Source organism: Schistocerca gregaria, chromosome X (genome assembly GCF_023897955.1).
Source record: "Schistocerca gregaria isolate iqSchGreg1 chromosome X, iqSchGreg1.2, whole genome shotgun sequence".
In the NCBI taxonomy this organism is placed as follows: domain Eukaryota; kingdom Metazoa; phylum Arthropoda; class Insecta; order Orthoptera; family Acrididae; genus Schistocerca; species Schistocerca gregaria.
The window spans coordinates 198,753,982-198,775,302 of record NC_064931.1 but is presented as its reverse complement, the minus strand read 5'-3'; the positions used below and the strand labels follow the sequence as shown (position 1 = coordinate 198,775,302).

The 21,321-nt window shown below is 38.0% G+C and overlaps 1 protein-coding gene across 4 annotated transcripts in view; it reads left to right on the top strand.

Annotated features, from left to right (window-relative positions):
* Window positions 1-21,321, top strand: part of LOC126297423 (transcription factor 12) — a 649,790-nt gene that overhangs the window by 571,060 nt on the left and 57,409 nt on the right. For 3 of the 4 annotated variants that reach the window (XM_049988223.1, XM_049988224.1, XM_049988226.1), the window contains exons 2-6: window positions 5,553-5,640; window positions 7,028-7,197; window positions 8,474-8,737; window positions 13,172-13,348; window positions 14,486-14,548. In XM_049988223.1, coding sequence (XP_049844180.1) covers window positions 5,553-5,640; window positions 7,028-7,197; window positions 8,474-8,737; window positions 13,172-13,348; window positions 14,486-14,548 — 762 coding nt within the window. The remainder of the gene's footprint in view (window positions 1-5,552; window positions 5,641-7,027; window positions 7,198-8,473; window positions 8,738-13,171; window positions 13,349-14,485; window positions 14,549-21,321) is intronic. The other variant, XM_049988225.1, reaches the window with a different exon arrangement.

The following is a 21,321-nucleotide window of genomic DNA, read 5'->3' as shown; positions in this document are numbered from 1 at the left end:
GTGGAGAGTGCTGGTTGAGCATCAGTTACAGCATTATCATAAACAACATGTGCGAGCAATGATGAGCTGATGGTTGTGAATCGAGAGTTCAGTTCTATTAATGGACTATATGGTGATGCACTCACTGGTTCTTTTTCTTGAAGGATCCTGTACCATCGAAAATAACGTAGACTCTGAAGGTTTTTGACACCGTGTATTAATTAGGTTTATTTCGTACCAAGAACGGTGTCGTATTTAGCGATCTGCAGTAACTTTATGATCTCATCACTATCGTCGGATCGATAATAAGCGCTTCGCCTGGAGTAACTACAAAGCAGATGTTGTTGAACTGTTGGATATTGGAGGAGAATTAAATAATTGACGCCACATGCGCATCGAAGGAAATGGTACCGGACTGTTTCACATGAGGAATTAACTATGAGAAAATTTTTGTGCAAGATGTTTACACGTTTGTTGAATACTGATGAGAAGCGTATACTAAAACGAAAACGCTAGAAAAGTTTCGATCATTTCAGGATTACGAGGGGACTTCAAAAGAAAGTTATACTTTATTAAGGGCAGGCCAAGTAAGTTTCATGGAATGCTGCAATACACTTAAATGATACCGAAACAAAGCATAATTTTCCAAAGAAGTCGCCAAGTCTCTGTAAACAAATGTCTGAACGTTCTACCAATCGTTCAGTTCCTCGACAGTAGAAGCCCTCTCCATGTTCACGGAAGCCATTCGAGAACTGCTATGTGGAAGTCTTCATCATTGGGAAAATCACTCAACCCCTCTGATGAAAACACCAGAATTTCACATTGAATCTGTGTCAATTTAGTCGTTTTGCACATAAGACTCGTACTGTCCCGCGTACTTAGACACTGGAGTACGTTTCCAGTTGCCGCCCCATTTCACTCGCACGCTGCGATTCACGTGTTATCCTTGCAGCAGCAGAACTGTGTCTACAGGAAACCCAGCACAGCCAAAGCTGAGGTCCAGAAGAAGCTACAGCATTGAAAGAACTGTGGATTTCTCAATTTGAGAACAATTCGACCTGGCCACCCCTTTCGGAAACCGTCCCACCTGGACCTGAACAGAAATAGATTGTGTGTAGGTCACTTTTTTAGCCGCCCTTGATCTGGAGTTGGAAGATCCAGGAGTAACCTCCAGAAATGGCACTTCCCTGTTGATTCCACCAACTGTGGAGAACATCACGCATACTGGTCTGTCACCTATGGCCTGCATCTTGCGCAGATCATCATCTACTTGCGACTCGGAGCGCTATTGATGTTGCAAACTTTTGAGAAACGGCAGTGTAGCTCAATAATTCTTTCTGTCTTGTTTTTAATGCTAATTACCATTTAGCGTATTTGATTGTGACTGGAGTCCACTCGCAAATGGAGCGATGGAAAAATTACTGTCTATACACCTTCGTACAAGCCCTAATATCTCTTATTTTGCCGTCGTGGGTCCTTATGACGTACGTTGCGGTCAGTAGAGTCATACTGCAGTCAGCCGCAAATTCTGGTTCTCTTAATTTCCTCAACAGTGTTTTGTGAAAAGAACGTCGCTTCTGTCCAGGGATACCCATTTGAGTTCACGGAACATATTGATCGAACCTCCCGGTAACAAATGTAGCAACACGCCTCTTAATTGCTTCGATGTCTTCATTAATCCGACCTGGCGGGAATCCCAAACACTCGTGCAGTGCTCAAGAGGACTTTAAGTAAAAAGATTTTAAGTGCGAACCGTTGGAACCACCACCCTATTCACCAGATTCGGCACCTCCTGATTTTTCACTATCTGCATCTACATGCATATTTGTGCAATCAACCATACGGTTCATGGGTGAGGGTACTTGCCACCACTACTAGTTCCTTTTCGCTCACCAGAGTGGATTCACTCTAAAGGGAACTTTGTCGAAAAATAAGTACATTTTCACCATAATGTTTAATATAGCTGGCCGTTTCTTAATTGTTCAGAGTATAGCATCAGGAAGAAATAAACCTTCACCAACTTTAAGTATAGCGTAACAAAATCACAATTGCATTGTTATCAACGCTTCGTCTAAGTAAATTGACTAACCAATTCCAGATTTTGATTTAGTTCAGTTTCATGATGGCAGAAAAGGCGACGACGTGAGTAAATGTTTCTACGTGATCACTGTGTGTAACTCTAATCGAAAAGAAAGCGTTCTTTTGAGGAAGAAGCTGTTGATACCTTCAGAAATGAAACCTTAATCACAAATATTTTTTCATTGTTGATATGTCACTTTTGCATATTATTAAGCTGGGAAGCTTGTAATAAACAGGGTCAGAAAAAAATAGAAAATTGAAGGTGAAGAAGATCGTTACATAAATATTCGATTATCGATGTGCGGCTTTAGAGCGTAAGATAGAAGGGGTAGTCTTCCGTTTAAAAAAACAGAAGATTATAAGGGTACAAATTATAAGGGTACAATTTCACGAAGAGATTTTGGAATATACGTGTGCACGCATTTTCTGCGAAATGCATGCAGAAGGGCTTCGATATTTCGCAATCATTAGTGTGTTAGATTTGATGCCGGACATTTTTTATTTTATTTATTTATTTTTGCCTGAAGTACCACGAATACCGCACACAAACACTAACGGTAGTTTCAACATTTAGCGTGCATCGCCACATCAATCCTAGAAGGTTTCGTACATATCCCCGTTCCAGTAACCATAACAAAAACTGGACATTTGTTAGCGAATCGCGTGTGAAATAAAACCAAGCCAACCACTGACTTCTCGTGTCACGTTAACATGAGATAGTTGATAGTGATTAGCGGTCTCGTATAAATGACACTGAGGCTGTTCCCAGTTCCTGTAGCCGAGATGTGTTCCCGAACTGGGCTGACACCAGTTGTGTATCCAGTTGTCTGCTTGCCTTCCTACAAGAACCATAAAACAAATTCCGGCCACTCAGCAGATTTTTCCAATATCGGGCGGACACATTAAAGTTGTGCGACGCGGATGCTGCTATCTCGGCTTAGATTGCTGTCTCTCCGACTTTCTTGTAGCGAAGGACAGTCGTATTCAGAGGCGTGCCTCCTCCTTCTAACCACCAGTATCGCTCATATATCTCTCTGCGAACTGTTAATCTGTTTTCTTTTCTTGTATTTCTGCGAAAGTACGCCATGTGTATGCGACCTACACTACTACTGAAGCAGCTTTGCTAACAGAGTAACTGGGTTCATAGTTAATTACCTCTGCTGTGTTTCTTGGACGTGTGCCTTCTCGTACTCATATTCATCCAAGAAACAATACTTTTTTTTCTGTTTCATGTGTCTTGGGAGAATGGATGCAATCATGTAAAAGACGTTAACTAAACAAAAATGTGGTGGGGATGTATTAGTCAGAAAATATAATCTCGAAATTTTAGAGCTATCTTGTTGAGACTTGAGAGATTTCTATTTACGTATAATTGGGCTTGCGAAATTTGGTTTTTGATTATATTTTTGTTTGAATTACCATCATCCGCAGCAGCTGTTCAAATCAGTTATTATTGGTTTCTCTGTCATAAGCTTACTGCACTAAAATTAGAAAAAGAGTTCTACGCCAGTTATTTGTAAAGCATCTTCTGTGGTTATTCTGCAAAGTGGATACATATGTTTGTCCATTTTTGCCTGTTTTGGATTAAAACCAACATTTTCGTCTATAACGTTGGTGTGCATTTCACCTACAGTGTTTCTGCCTCTCGTTTACATATTCTCCGAGCCACTGCTTCTTTCCTCTTTGTTAACTTGTATTTTGTGTTTCTCTTAAATGCTCTTGGCGAATGTTCGAGTAGGTTCTTCCACGAGGCCATAGAATACTTTGTTTGATAACAATAATCTTGTCCTCTGTTGATAGTTACCTTGTACCCATGAGATGTTCAGCTGTAAAAAGGAAAAATATTGTTGCTGGCATTAGGTAAGCTTGAACGTGTATTGCACATAGTATCTGGATGAGTTTTATGCTGTCAAATTTTACGCTTTCCATTGAAACTACAGCATGAAACAACCGTGTACTGTATGTTTGAGTATGAAGAGATCAGCATTTCCACATAATCACACAATGTACGTAGCAGTAACGCCATTTACATTTTTCCTATAAGAAAATATTACACAGCTGGTTTCTCATTCAGGAATGGCATTTGAATGCTGTTTGCTTGTGAGACAATCGTGTTATCCCTCTTGAAAGAATGAGACATGTCAGAATTAGACGAGAATGCGCTTTATTGTTCAGCAGTATTGTGGCTCACATTGATTGGGATCCCACTACTCTCGTGCAGATATGGAGTCAGTGGATTCAGGAGAATCGTACTCAATTCCAGACTCACATGACTAGCGCCCGAATGGACAGATACAGTGTTTTCCTAGCTTGCAGAATTGTACAGTCACATCTCAAACATTGAGTCAGGAAATGGGCTTATTTGCAGCAAAATAATTATCTACGCGGACAGTGCGGCTACATATGGAGCACTGCAGACGATCGGCACTGTGTCCATTGTTGCAACTTCCCATGATGCAGCAGTAGAGGCACCAAATAACAACACTAGACACAGTAGTGGAACCACATGTTGCGTCCACATACAGCATCATGCTGTACGTTCCTATGTGTGAAAGCTCTGACGAGAAAAAATTTTGCCAGACTGTAGTCATCGTCGTATAGGTCCGACAGCTGTTGTGCCAGTATGTGATGCCGTTGGGCAGATGTTCACCTCCGATTAGTATAGCCAGTAACTTGGACAGCAGGCATTACATTTCTGACATATTAAGATTAGCAGCTATACCCTAGCTTCGAGATATCTGTGTTATATTATCTTTTGACAAGTCTCTAGGTCTCTCACATGTTGAAACATCTGGTAATGGTTTTCCAAGAGACCGCTGCACAACCATTGGCTGATTTCTGAGACTGATTAACTGTGGAATAGAGTTGAAGCAGCATAGAATGAGATACCCGTATCTGTAATTCGAAAAAAGTTCAGCTTGACATCTGGCCAGCAAGTATTGTTAATGCCAGAGGTGGCAGCACTGTGTAGTAAATTCTTCGCTGTATACACCCTATACCCCCCCCCCCCCCCCCCGCCCCCGCCCTTTCCCTCCGAATCAGCAATAGATGTAATCATGTATCTTCCTACTTTACTATATATGTACAATAAGTAAAATTTTGTGATTTGCTATTCTTCCTGGTGTTACAATTTGAATGGTCATTAGTGTATTTGATTACTGGTTTCAAGCAATTATGTTAATCTTTAGTTCAGCCAGTGTTAATAAATTGTATAAAGTACAAAACAATTGCTTGGATAAATTTTTTGTGTATACCCCATTTTTTAACATTGATCAATCAGAAGATCATAATTGTACAAAAGTAATAATCACATAAATCATAAAAAAATCTTGCAATTAAGGACGTACAGATTCTACAAGCATAATATTGATCACAGTAATGTGTTATTGTCATCTTTATGTACTATTTAGCACCAGATTCAGTCTCTGAAAGCAATGATGTCTTGTATTTTTTTAATACAGTCTTTCACTAAATATGTGTCATTTTTCTTACAGTATGGGTCGGATGAATTCGGCCATGACTCCCCACGATACACCTCACCGAAGGCAGGAGGGCTATATGGCGGAGAGCCATACTACCTTGGTGAGTGAGCTATATAGTCAACTAAATTAAAAAAAAAAATGCTTCTTTGTTTTTTCTTCCAAACTTTTTAAAGAGGGATTTACATTTCTTTAAAATCTGTTAGGACAGAAATTATTATTCAATCAATCCGATGTACTGTATTTGAAAATTACTGCAGAAAATGTGACAAAATAAAAATGAGATACAGCACAAACTAAGATCAATTAATAGAGTTCTCCTGTGGTATTTGTTTGAACATTTCAGAAAAGTTTATCTTGTTAATATGCAACAGAGTTGTGGAATATTTTTATTTTTGTGATAATTGCAGTTTATTTAGATTTTGTGAGGTCCTTATGATCTATTCCACAATCTCTGCATTGGGATTCCTTGTACAAGAAAAGGGAGACATGAGTGGATAGAAATAAAATCTGTGTGGGGAGATTGGTGAAGATTGTGTGTTGTGGTAGTCTGTTCAAGCTGTAATTGGTAATTAACTTGTGCACTACTGAGACAGCCCAGCCAATAAGAAGTACCAGTTTAAAGGCATTCAGATTTACCAAAACAAAGCACTTGCACTAATGTGCAGATCATCATTGCCTGCTGTGACTAGATATATTACAAGTAGCACCATGTAGCAAAAAGTTTGAAATTTCAAAAAACAACACTAAAATGATTTGTTCCTTGAATGAAATCACAACTGTAATTGTCTGGGTTGCAGTGCCACTTAAGAATGTGACAAAGTCATCAAAAATGAACTGCCAAATTTACATCAACACAGGCTTCAGTAGCCATTGTCAGTTTCAGTAAGTATTCTGGGTGTGTGACTGCCATGTTATAATATGCGATTTGTTTTGGTTGTGTCGCACAGTTAGGAGGACACTGATAGGGACACACGGAGACTCAAATCAAATTCTGTGAGTCAATAATTAATCTCAGATAATATGTTTGGGATCAAAGCAAATTGATCTTTTCACTGTGTAAGGTAAGGTCTTTTTAGGATTTTGAATAAATGGCCCGTATCCCTCCTAGTTACACCAGTACATTAACAAAATCTATTATGATGATGATGGAGCTAGCCAAATAATTGTAATATCCTGTAAATTTGTGATATTTATAATTCATGTTTGGGTGTATATTCCAGTTTCTCTTATATGCAAACAACTTATGGTTTATAAATATAAAATGGGAAAAAATAGTGACCATTCGTGTATTTCACTTTCAACAACTGTAGGGTCAAGAAAGATCACATTTTATTGCGCTTACTTGAAAATCAGATTGATTCTTTCAACATTCCTGAACTCGTATTCCTGGAATATAGTGTTTGTATGTAGTGTTATTGTAGGAGATTTGTAAAGCTAAGAAATTTATGAACTGTCAATTAAATATGTACTGTAAAAATTTTCTTTAGATGGTGCAAGTGGTGGTACTGGTGATCCATGGACAGGTGGTGGTCAGCTGCAAACCGGCCACTATTCTGCATACAGTTCTCCAGCTATCCTGTCAGGAGCACCACCGTCTACACATTTGTCACAGTCTACCTTTCCTCCACCACCAATCCATCTTGCTCATGATGCCATGGTAGGTAACTCTAAAGATGCAATTACTAATCGTAGTTGGAATGCCTCATAGATTTTCCACATATTTGATGACTAAATTTGCAAAACAAAATTTCTGGCTACAGTATATATAATCATGTATGTGACAGAATTGACGACTTTATGGCTGACAGCACTCAGGGGAGAAACTGTCAGATCTGAATACAGCAAATGTATGGATCTGTGCTGGTGTATACACCTACAAAGATGATTGGGAAATAAAGGACTGAGTTTGAAAAGTGGAATCACATTTCGACTTGTAACAGCCTAACTACAATTGGGGGAAAAATCGTTTCTTGTACTCAAAAGAGTCAGGAAACATATCAGCTGCATTTAACAAGAAACAGGAGTTAAAGTATGTGGCTTATTGGATTTTTTTCACTATGACAGCCAACGGCCATATCAAGTCTCTTTCTAGGGAAGGATGAGGATTTATGAACATGGAAGGGAACAATGATAACTACCAGCTTTTTCTGTGCTTTAACTGGAACATGTATGGTGGCTCCTAAACTTTCACCTCCTGTGCAGAAAAATGCTAACAGTCCTGTATCCCTACAAGACGAAACTAAATTTGTACAGTTCATATCTGTAGTCAGTAGTAATAGCAACAAAATCTGTGCCTTCTTTGCTCTCTGGATTGGCTCCTTCACACATTGTTTTGTACTGGCTGGCACAAGTTCAGTTTCTTTATGGAGCCATTTGTTACTTTCATTCACACTCTGTTTTCGTGGTATGCTTTTCATTATCAATATCTTTCAGTTGTGATGCTGGATATTTCCAGTACATTGGTCATTATCTTCTTCCTGTTTCTGTTGGCATCCATCTGCCTGTCTCCCAAATGTCCAACTTGGTGCTATAATGACAAAAATTGTGCTGGTATTTTTCTGTTTTATGACTGGCTATGAACCCTGTGGTAACCAATTGGGTACTTAATACAATAAAATGTAGGAAATTTACTATCATAACTACTCGTAGCAGTGTACGCTTTTTGTGACAGTGACACAAATGAATAGGATAGTGTGACTAGTGAACATATGATAATTGTAGTTAGTGCAAATGAACCAGAAATAAGAGTGTTTTAAGTTTGCTGTGTGAAGATGTGATATAGAAATTACCAGAACATTCCTCCAAAGAAAGTAACATAAATCTTTACTTCTTATTCAGAGGCATTAAGTAGATCAAGAGTGTAAATTATGCAGTATTTTATTTGTTTCATTAGAAAAATCTGCTTGACAATGAATTTACTTGTGTCATTTCAGGCTTACGGAGCTATGTCGCCAGGTGGCGTTACGAGCTCTCAGCAAGATAATTCCCTCCTCGGTACTCAGTCTGCCACAAGTCTTCCGCCAATGTCAAGTTTTCGTGGTGGTGGAGGGCAAGGTCCAGGTCCAGGTGCTGGGACAACCCCCACCACAGCGGGCACTGCTGTGGGAGTTCCTACTTCAAGCCCTGCAACTGCTGCTCTCTATGTTAGCCCACAGCCAACTACACCAGGGGACACACTTGGCAAAGCATTGGCATCAGTAAGTAAAGATAATGGTGTTGCCTATTAATTGTGTGTATCATTTAGAATTTCATGGTGAGTTTCAGAAACTGTTCATCTGTGTCTTGCCACACAACAGTATTCTGTATTTTATTGACCTCTTTCAGAATGCTGCATTCACCATAGTCTTAATTCAACTAATGATAACTTCATAAGCTTTGCGCTAGTATAAATAATATTGTTGTTATACAAGGTGTTCATTTTAACTGAAGACATTGAAATATCTCAAAAACTACATATAAGATAAAATATATGTAATGTCAATTTGTTTGTCTCAGAGGGGGACATCCAGTGATACCACAATCAACCCCCTGCCCCACCCTGTGCATGGGTACAGGGGGGCAACTTTCAGATCTTCAATGGGAACCCCCATTTTTTATCGTAGATTATGATTCTACAACAAAACCTACATACGTTTTGTCTGAAGCAGTTTCTTCATTTTGCCACAGATGGCACTGTAATCAGTGGAATATGAATGGGTACACAATCATAATTTACAACATGCTACTTAGTGGCCCTTGAATATCCATTAGCACATAGGACCTCACTTCTATGCCATGAGGGGAGGACAGACCAGTATTTCATATCTTCTTATTGGAAACCCCATTCGCAACATTGTATTCCTCCAACATATCGAACAGGGGCTACTTGATTGTTCAGACGTAGTACCACCAACTTCAATACACTTAGCGATCTGTTTTTTCAAATGACCGTACACAGGACAGAAGCATATCTGCGGGAATGTCAGCACAGGCATTTCTGTTGCAATTCACTATGTCTTCATGACCTGTTGACACTTGCTGGTACACCTTATCTTTTAAATATCCTCACAGAAAGAAATCCGGGCATCAAGCAGGCCAATTAATAGGGCCACCTCTGCCAATCCACTAACATGCATAAACATGGTCCGATACTTACTGTGCTTCAGTTGCATAATGTGCTGGACAACCATAGTGCTGAAACTACATATGTTGTCGAATGTCCAGGGCAATATCCTGCAGTCGTACTGATAGTCCCTGTTCCAAAAATGTTTGATACTTGCATCCATTCAACATGCTGTCTATAAAATACGGACCAATGAGTTTGTTCCTCATGATGCCACACTATACTTTAACTGACGTAAACAGTGGGGATTGTGTACACTCCAGTAATGCATGTTATCCTGGTTAATGCTATCATGGCTTGTGAATGCAGGCTCATCAGAAAATAGTACCTTGGCAAAGGACGTGGGGGTCTTTGGCATTTGTTGGCATGCCCATTCAGAAAACACAACACAGTTATGGAAATCGGTGCCATAAAGTTCTTGATGCAGTGACACGTGGTATGGTTGATACTTACGGTGATGCAATATTATGACAGTAGCACCTACAGACATACCAGAATCGCAATACTATTGCTAGGTGCTTATTCGTGGGTTGTGGTGCACTGACACTGATACAGCTGTTTCATTAGCTTCTCCTGTAAGGTGTTTGCTTTGTTTCCTTTTGCTGGTCTATACTCTGTCATCAGGCATAAATGCTCCACAACCTTGTAAAAGAACAAATGAAAGCGAGCTTTCTCTGGAAAACGCTCGGTATACAAGGTAACAGCAGTCTCAGCATTTCTCCTGCATTCTCTGTAAATCAGGCCCATGTCAGTTTTTTTCTTCTGTGGTTGCAACACTTGTCGTCCTCTTGCATGTCTGTTCTCCAAGTAATAGGTAGGTGGGCATACAATAAACACTGCAGATGTATTGTGATGTTTAGAGCCCCCATCTGTTCTACACCTGCTTGATATTTAAGCTGTGGTCACAGTGTCTGCCTGTGTTATGATACATCGTAGCTCACTTCATGGCCATGGTGGCATGTCAAGTAGTCCCCTGTTCTATATGTCAGAGGAATACAACATTGCAAATGGGGTTTCCATTTAGAAGGTATGAAATGCGGGCCTGTCCTACCCTCACAGTATGGAGATGGGGTCCCACGTGCCATTGGGTATTCAAGGACCATTGAGCAACATGTCGCAAATTACTTTTGTGTACCCATTTCTATTCCTCCAATTACAGTTCCATGTGTAGCAAAATAAAGAAAATGCTTTACACAAAACGTATGTAGATTTTGCCGTAGAATCATAATCCACAATAAAAAAATGGGGGTTCCCATTGAAGTTTTAAAATTTGCTCCTCGCCACCCGTGCTTGGAGTGGGGTGCAGGTCAAGTGAAGTTTCATTGGCTGTCCCCCTCCGAGGCAAACAAATTGGAATTATAACATTTTTTGATCACACCCTGTATAGTGTTCTGTTTGGTGATTGCCACAGTTGGGTGTATTTAAGGTATTATTTAATGAGCATTGTGATAGAATATGACAGTTTTCTTACAAGGAGGAAAAGAGAAGAGTTTTTAATAATGTAAGAAACACACAGTCTGACATCCTTTCTTCTGAAACGGAATATAAAATATCTCTTGGTGTTCGCATATACCGGCATGAATCTCTCCCTTTAAACTTATACTAAGAAAGCAGTGTAAGATGTTTGATGGATCACAATTCCCCCCCCCCCCCCCCCCCATCCTCTCTTGTTTCTTCATTTTAATTTCTTATTTTATATTCTTTGGTCATTAAAGTAGTTTGCAGATAGAACAGTCTTTCATTTGCAATTGAGCTGCCTGTAATTGATAAAGTTATTTTGAAAATGTTTTGTTGTGCAGCACAATGACATGAAGTTTCAAATGGAAATCACTAGTTTTTTCTTCACCTGACCATCTTCTGGTGCGTGAAATACATATCTTGTAGATGGCCAGTGAATACCAAACTTGGTAATTTTCATTTGTAATTGTATGCAAGTATGCTGGATGGTAAACTGTTTTAAAATTGTTGCTTGTGCTTTGAAACCTTTAAGAATATCCTCATGTCCCCACAAGACACACTAGTGTCTGAGTAATGAGTCATTTTGTTTAAAATATGAGCTATCTTTAGTTTGTATGAGTGTGTAAGTTGGTCCCTGATGCCAGGAAACTTGGTTTATGTTTTGGCCCATTGTTTACACATATTCAGACAAATCAATGCTGATTTTTCCATTTCAAAAGCATGACACACAATCATAACTGAATATTGTAAACATGATTATAAAAAAAAGAAGACTTTCCATGATTAATGCAAGCATTGGACAGAAAAGTACTTAGATTTCCCAGAGACAAAGATGTTTTTTTTCCAGATTGTGCACTAATTTTACAGGAATGACAGTTTACATACATGCACATCCTCTTTTTTCTGATTTGTACATAATGGGAATCAAAGTTATGAGTTGGACTGGGTACTTCAGTTGTTACAAAGATATAGAAATGTTTGTAAATGGCTGTTACCCATGCTGCAGTCACATATCAGTAGGTTTATGATGATGAGTGATGGTGAGGAATTAAGCTGCTGTACATGCAATAATGTTAGGAGCCCTCCCATGTCTGCCTGTTCTGGTAAGCATAGCTTTGATGTGTGTTCTGCAGTGATATGTGATACGCAGCATTGCTGCCAAAGAGTGTGTGCAGAGGGACATTGGCAGGAGTGCACATCTATGCATCATCTTAATGAAGTAACTATACATCGTACAATGTGGACTTTACGTGGCAAGTTTAATAATTTTTTAATGTTAACTGATGTAAAAAAAATATGTTCCATCCCCTACTTCACAGTCTTTAAGATGCCATTTTTTTTCACTTTCTGAAGTTAGCCTCTGTTCTTCCCCAGCATATAAGCTATCTCTGTACAAGATTTCATCAATATTGATTGATCGGTTTAGTCATGAAAATATAACATGTAATTTCACGTGTAATAAAATTCATATGGATTAATCATGTTGATAACTGTATAAGTATTGTATTCATTACGTTGAATTGTGTTGTGTAGAATGTAGCAATTAGTTAAAGCATTTTCACAAATATGATACAGTTCAAACACCAAAGAGTAAACATAAAATTACCTTCCTTTAGGAAACTAAAATGTGATTGACAGTTATACAACTTTCAAAATGGCAAAAAGCAGTGATCAGTCGTCATTTCTGTCCTAGCTTTATTGTAGCAGAACTCTGGATCTGCCATAATAAAGCTAGAATGGAAATGAGGGTGTTGCTACTCTGTACTATTTTGAAAGAGTAAACAGCTATTTCAGATAAATATGTTCCCTCGTGTCTCAGTATATTATGATATCTTTTTACCGTAATCTGATTTGGATGAAATAAAGCTTATATGTTATCCCAAGCTGTGCTCAAGTTACTTGTGAAAAGGCCATGAAAATTTGTCTAGTAGATTAGCATATTCAGACAAAAAGACTGCCACAGTGGTTTTAGAGTGTTACTATATGCATAGATTAGTTTGGCAAAAATCACATGCAACAATACCATTGTTACTTAGATTATAATACAGTGTGTGGTTTCATTGTTTTGCAGATATATCCCACAGACCAAAGTGTGAGCAGTTACAGTTCAAATCCCTCAACACCTGTTAGCTCACCTCCTCCACTAACAGGTGGTAGTGGTGGTCAGGCGTGGCCTCCAAGTAATGCTGGTCCTCACCCCAGCACTCCCACATCACCGCATTATGCAGCAGATCGCACTTTACATATGGTTGGTACTGCTGGCACTGATATATCTGAAAACAAAATTCATACATGTTTCATGTTTATCTCAGGTTTTACTATTTGAAACGGGAGGCCAACTGTTTTATAAAGTAATCTTACCAGAGAGAGCAAATATTTCGGGTCAAAACTGGTAGGACTTGTGTTGCATGGTGATTTCAAAAATATTTAATATCTACGAGAATTTGAGAGTTTTCACATTAAGTGCCTGAGTTATCAGCATATTAATTGGTATTAATTCTCAGCTACATTAGAGTACAAAGCATGGTCATACTTTTCAAGTATTAAAAGTTTGCTGCATGGTATGAATTTTAACTTGGTCATGCTGTGTAGCTAATGTAGACATAAATAGTGTGTAAAGTGATCAAATTGATATTTATTTGTTTTCATTTACTAAAGGACTGTATCTAATTTTGGGTTTTAGCATTCATCTCACAAAACTCGCATAATAACGTTATATTTTTTACATGTTGTGCATATTTTATTTGCTCCATTTTAAAACGTAAACATTAGATGGTTAACCCCTGCCAATAGGTAATCAGTTTACATTAGCTTTAATTTGAAAATTGCATGTTTATTGTGGCATCTTCACATCTTTCGCATATAAGCTTGTTTGTCAATCTCATGATACTGATTTTTTATGCACCTTGATGTATCAGACAAGAGTAATTTCTTCTTTTCCATATATATTCTGTTACTTTTTTTCTGACCACCATCAGCACTTGTGTTGCACCTATATGTGCTAAATACATGTAACTTACCATTTCTCCATTTCTTATCTACATGTTATCATCATTACCTTCACTGTTTTTTTTTCTTTTATTGAATTTTAGTTTAAATGAATCTTTAAGTGTGGTTAATAAAAGTTCACTACTTCTAATTGATGCAGTGTCTCTTTAATTTTCTTTTATCAGTACTTTGCTGTGGAGTAACTGAAGGCTAATTCTTTTTTATGTTCATAATGTTGTTATCATAAGGCATTTCAGGAGCTAATTATTTAGTTGTATTTCACTTGATTTATGCATGGTTTGTAATGCCTGTGTTTGTTTTATTTTTATTTTCCCCCTGACCATTCATTCATTCCTGTCGTGTGAAACATTACTCCACCGTTTGTTGGTGATTGAAGCAGGCTGCCCCTGAACAACAGAGGCTAGATGCAGCAATAGGTTTTCTTCGAGATCATGCTGAGGTAAGATTGTGCAAATAATTGCCCTGATTAAATTAATTCTAGTGTCATATATCATACTCCTAAGTTTCACTAGTTCCTCCACTGACTAATTGTAGCCACTGACTATTTTATAGGAGAACAGCTGTATATGGTAACAAACTTGTGCGCTATAAAAACGTCTATAGTGGTCATCACTAAACTAGGCAGGCTGAGGTCATTCCACCTATTTACAGCATTGCCAGTTAGTGATTATTTCAGATGTTAGAAAAATTAAAAAACAAAATTATCTCTCATTTTAGTCAAGAATATGATGGAATACTTTCCAAAAATATTCTCGCCATTTGTTATGAAATAAACTGATGTTACTAGCAATTTTTGAGAAAATTACTTTTTTTTTACGTCAACATGTGGAAAAGACAGATGCACTAATATATTTTGACTGTAAAAATATGTGAATATTCTCAAAGTTTATAGATGTATCTAATACTCCTTTTATTATGAAAATGTAGAAGTATTTCAAGATAAAAAAGTGAAATACTGTAAGAGTTGTGAAATTGTGTTACCTGTTTAATGCAAAATGTTGTCACTGATAAATTTGTGTTTCGTTAGACCTAGTAGAAACTTCCAAAAAGTTTTTTTTTTAAAGAGTATTATAAAATTAATTTAGGCAACAATTGAGTCATAATTATTTCCCCATTACACATACACACATGATTTTGTTTCCAAGAGACTCCATAAGTGACAGCCAGTATATTGCCACCAGAATTCTTGTTCTGACAATTTACCCTAATATCATAGAGAATATTTCCAACTTCACAAAAAGACTATAGTCACATCTGTTACAAAGTCTTCGTTATTGAACCCATCACCCAAAACACTGATATACACTATGCAAAAGCATTCAAGGATTTATAGTATTTTAGAAGTACAGTAGGATAAACATGAAGAACGAACATAACTCTACAGGTAATGTGCGAAGTGAGACATTTGCAGATGATTCAGTGACTATTTACCAGTTTGCTATAAATGCTATTCAATCTTGAAATTTCAGACTTAAAAACACTTTGTAGCATGTGGAAACTATCCACTATACAGTCTATAAAGAAAAAGAAGTTGCAGTGAGGTAGCGATATTATTAGCTTGGCTGATCAAGAGCATTTAAATGTGGAATGTTGTTTAATATCTTATATGCACCTAAATTTTTACAATATCTGATTGTGATTCAAGTTCACTATCAGTCATATTCAAGTTTGTTCCATGATAGCATCCCTAAAGCACTGCTTAACATAGGGTTTTTCCCACATCTCTTCCACATATACACATTTAGCCAAATCGCCTTTTGTAACAAAATCTAGAGCTTCACTTGTAAGGCATTCAGCATCAGCAAGCTTGAAAGTTGTTCCTTTTTGCTATATCCCATTTAACTTGAGCCCATATGAACACATTAGGGTTATACTGCCTGTGATGTAGCAGAAGTTGCACAAGTTCATGTCCCATTCCCTTTGCAATGTTGTCCAGTTTTTAATACTCCTTCACACTTCTTATTTCTTGCTCTGATAGAAGTTCATCCCTAGTTCAACCAGAAGAAAACTGAACACCTTTCTTGTGAAGCTAGTTATGCTATCTGCTTCTTGCCAGTTCAGAAATGTTGGTTTGTCATCTTGTATCATCCATTACAAAAGTGCTGACTTCTTACAGTGGGCTCAGATTACTGGACAGATTCATGAAAACCATGCGATTCATTTCCTAATGGTATTCAGATTCAACAGAAATTTTAAAGCCATGGAGTACATATTAATTGTGCTCCTTATATAAATGCAGCAATTGCAGATCCAGCATTAACCATAAAGTGCCAGTCACATCAACCTATAGATATGTCCAGGCCATCATTTCCCATGGTGTAATGTCAAATATATTTGTTTCATATGGTTTTTGTAAGACACAAACGTAATTCAGATAAACCACAAGCCTATTCCACACCATGTGCAATAAATGCATAGCTTGCAAAAATGTACCTTCACAAGGCCATGTGCTTCTCCTGTCAATTTTTGTCCTTGGGCAAAATAATGTTCCATCTAGATTCTTTGTCATTAGCAATTTTACTGAAAAAATTTAAGACATTAGGTATTATGTATTTAACCCACTTTCTAATGTCCATTTGATTTTGGCATGCATGAAGAAGATGCAGGCATTGTGTCTTTGCTATGCACAGAGTGTTGCTCTTTAGTATCACTCATAATTTTCAGTAAAGCAGAACAAGCTCATGGTACAAAGTGATACCAGCAGTATGCAAGTATAAAATTGTAACGACTGATTGGCCAATACCTGAAACAGCAATCTTGAAATACCAGGGCAAGGTGGAGTGAGACATAAAGAGCTGAAACGTGCATCCTTGAACCACCAGGTTTTGTGATGAGGGCTATAGTGACAATGATACTATTACAGAAACAAAAGCAATAAGGTTATCAAGGACACTAGAAGAATATTTGTGTTTGATCAAACTTATAGCCAGTCACTAACAATCTACTAAAAAGACAAATTGAGAACATTCAGTTCAGAGCAATTGTCATTAAGGCTGAAGATGTTACAAACCATTGTTTACATTATGTGTACCAAGTAAAGTAATATCAGATGGGATGGACAAATGCTACCTTTTGGAATATATTGTGAAAACAGGCTATTACACTTTTGCTACATAAGAGACTGCGGAAAAACTGATAGAGGAAACTTGATAGTAATTCATGCATTAATGAGAAAGATTATTCATGAAACCTACAGTAATTTGCACAGGCAGGAAAAATCCGTCAGAAAAACCTTGGAAGTTCTGGTCATATACAGCTTGTTCAGAAATCCCTGTTACAAACTTTTAGGACTTGTAGAGCGGAGTGAGTACATAATATTTTGAATAGGAACCCATGTCAGGAAAGTATTGTTTCTGTTCTGTGACTGTTTTAATTCATATGTTTAACTTGTCCAATTCTGTTTGAGGAATTGAATTAGGCATGTCACAGTATAGTTATTAGGTTACAATTTGAAAGGAAACATTACAAAACATACAATTATAACTTAAGCACATTTGTTTGTGTTAACACTTAAACATTATGTGTTTACATCATTCCAGAACAAAAAGAACCCAGCATACTGTGTGTACTGAACAGCAGCTCTATGTGGGAACCACCAGCGTTATTACAGTCATTGTACCTACGAAGCATGTTCTGGTATACACTTTCCATCCCACCTGGTCTCTCTTCAGTTTCTCGAGCAGCAGCCAGAACTTGTGCCCACAGATTTTCCTTTGTCTCTGCAGGAGTTTTTTAAATTAAGCTTTGCATATGACCCCACAAGAAGAAGTCCATAGGAGATAAAGCCAGCGATCGCAGTGGCCATGTAGTTGGACCACTTCATCTTATCCATCTTTCACCATATAGTCTGTTGGGATGCCTCCAAACCACCCTTGAGAAGTAAGTAGGTGCAACATCATGCTGAAACCGTATTTCCTGACAGACAGTGGGACACCTTCCAAGAGTGGGCCCAATATGTTTTGTAGGAATATCAAGTATGCAGGATCTGTTAGCTTGAGGAGAAGGAGGTATGGCCCAGCCACATGACCGCTCAGAATACCTGCCCACATGTTAATACCAAACCGGTGCTGAAATGCTTGAACATGTATGGCTGTTTTGTGAATTTAGAACACATCTGTAGTGAACTTAAATTCATCTGTGAACAGAACTTGACATGGAAACAGGGCTGTGTCAATGCAGCGGTGCAGGAACCACGTACAGTATGCCATGCATTGAGGAAAATTGGGTGGACCCATAATGTGTGTACCCTTTGTAAATTGTATGGATGTAGTTGTTGCTCATGCAGAACATCCCAGATGATACTGTGACTAACATTAACTGCACATGCTATTTAAGTACTCATTGATGGATTCTCTTCAATGCAATGTAGTACATCTTCTTCAAATTCAGACGTGCAGCATTGCTGTGGGGCACTACAGTCCTGCCTCCTTACAGTGAAGGTACCTGTTTCTCGGAGCCGCTGCATAACTTGGGCAAAAAGTTTGTGCGATGGTGTGTTACATTGCGGAAAATGTTCATGATACAACTGACTAGCAACTCTTCCATTACCTTAAGCTTTTCGATACACAAGAAGCATGTGTGTGTCTTCTGATAATGTGTACTGAACTGTGTTTACTGTATCGGAGATGTACAGGCATTGAATACATCTCGCATCAAGGCAGAAATTAAGTGACATCAGGTGACCATCTGATGTAGTATAGGTCATCCTGTCTACCCTATTGCATATCAGGACAAACAACTCATGAAACATGTTTCTTTCCATCATCAGACATGAACGTAATTACACATCTAAACTAAAACCTTCGCAGAATGGAAATGATACATTTCTGGACATTGGTTCCTAGTAAACGTATTATGTACCCGCTCTTTTTCACAAGCCCTAGAAATGTGTAATGGGAATTTCCGAACACCTTGTATAGAGTTAATGTTCCACTTGATATCTCGTGGATCAGTCTGGTGTTGAAATTGAATACAACAGACAGAAAGCAGGATTATTAAATTCAGCGAATAAAAATGTATGCATGAGGATACTACAGTGGTGGATACATATGGGTGATGTGCGAACCCCCCTTGCAGGGCCCCCCGCATTGCCACCCACGATGCCCCACCAGTCAGCCCTCATGCTGTTTGTTCTTTCTTTCATCAGTTGACTCGACTGAGTCAAGTTATTGAGTAGTTGTACGTTCCTATGTAGCACGCATGCCTACGTCATCGTATTTCCTGCATTTGTGTCTGGCATTTAGGGATTGATTTAATGGCTTCGCTCTGTTGAACACTCACCCTGACATTGATTGTCCTATTGACGATTTAAATAACCAATTTACCAGTAAGAATAGGCACATAGAATTCATCATTTAAGGAAAAGAACCACAATTGCAACTTTTTTATATCATAAGATGGCATTGTCTTGTATATGTGTATTATCAGTTTAAATATTACTCTCTCACACTTTGCATGTGTTGATTATTTTTTATTATGGTAAAAGTAAAGGTAGCTCAAGATTCCTTTAGCACCCCCCCCCCCCCCCAAAAAAAAAAATTGGGGTTTTTCTGTATCTGCCTCTGGGATATACTACCATACTAATGTTTGACTGCCAGATGGACACACAAATGAGAGATAGCGGAATAAGCACCAGTAGCATTGGAAAAACAATCGAGACTACTCAAAGCAAATGAGATACTAGGCCTTACAGAACTCCAGTTAGATTCGCCATTGAATAAACTGTGGAATTTGCCTCTTTTCTAGCTCGTATTTATGGAGAATGTTGCATAGTGAATAGTCTCATGTGGTTGGAAAAGATCGCGGATCACTCTTGTATGCAAAAAGAGGAAAAGATTGGATACACAAAATTGTATATCAGAATTGCTGACATCCATTTGTTGCAGGCTGCTGGAGCATATTCACGAGGGCGGGGGGGCGGGGGGGGGGACTTCTCTCAATTCAGAAAAAAAAAAAAACTTGAGAAAAATGACTTACTTTATTCATAAATGATATCATGAAAACAGTAGCTGCAAGTAAACAGGTAAATCCCATGTTCCTGTATGGCTAAAAGGTGCTCAACAGTGTACCACATCATTGACTACTAACCGAGATACAAGTATATGAAATATCTTTGCAGATACGAGATTGTCTCAATAACTGTTTTACTAACAGAACTCAGTGTGGTGAATGTACATGAAAGTAACATTGGGTGTGCCCCATAAAACCATAATATGACTCCTCGCGTTCTCAAAATTCATATGTTATTTGTCAGATGGGATCAGTGGCACTATAGACCATTCACTGGTAAATGCTGTTATACAGGAAAGTACTGTTGTTGGATGAGCTTAAGGAAATGCTCAAAATTGTAATGAATGACAGCTCTATCTAAATGTGGATTAACACAAGATAATGCCTATAACAAAGAGAAAGTACCTTATAATGTCTGATTACAAGAATTGTGGTGGACATTTGGAGTGCTTCACATCATTTTAAATACTAGTGGTAATGCTATGAAGTGACATGAAATGGAATGAGCACTTAAAATCTGTATTTGGAAAGGGGGAATTGAAAACTTAGATATATTGGAAGACTTGTGGAAGGCACAGTACATCCATCAAAGAAATTGTACACAACACATTGGTGCAACCTATTCCAGAACAATGTTCCAGTGTTTGGAGTCCTTATTAAATAGGCAAGACAGCAAACATTGAATGAATTCATTGTTGCATTACTGGGGTTCTAACAGGTTGGTTTAGCCCATTTGAAAATGCAACGTGGGTGCTCAGTGAAATAAAACAGGAATCCTTAGAGAAAAAGTGAGATGTTTGTTGTAAACACATTTGAGTAAATTGTGGGAATATTTGAGAACTACTGTGCAGTCATTCTGCTACCACCATTGTGTATCTCAAGTAGAGAACATCAGAATAAAATAAGAGAGATTAGGGTACAAATAGGGATACACAGAGAGTTATTGTTTCCTCGCTCAATAGCAAAATGGAGTAGTTTAGAAAATTGCTAAAATTTCTGTGATGTACACCCCCCCCCCCCCCCCCCCATGCATTGTACAGCAGGTTGTTGAGTATAATTTAGATGTAGTAGACTATGTGGTAGGCAGTTCCCTTGTTTTCTCATTTTGATGTTTGAGTGGTTTTTGTCATTAAAATGTTGAAATTGTACTGAAATAGTACACACTTGTTACTTTTTTCAGACTTAAGAAAACATTAGTGGTTT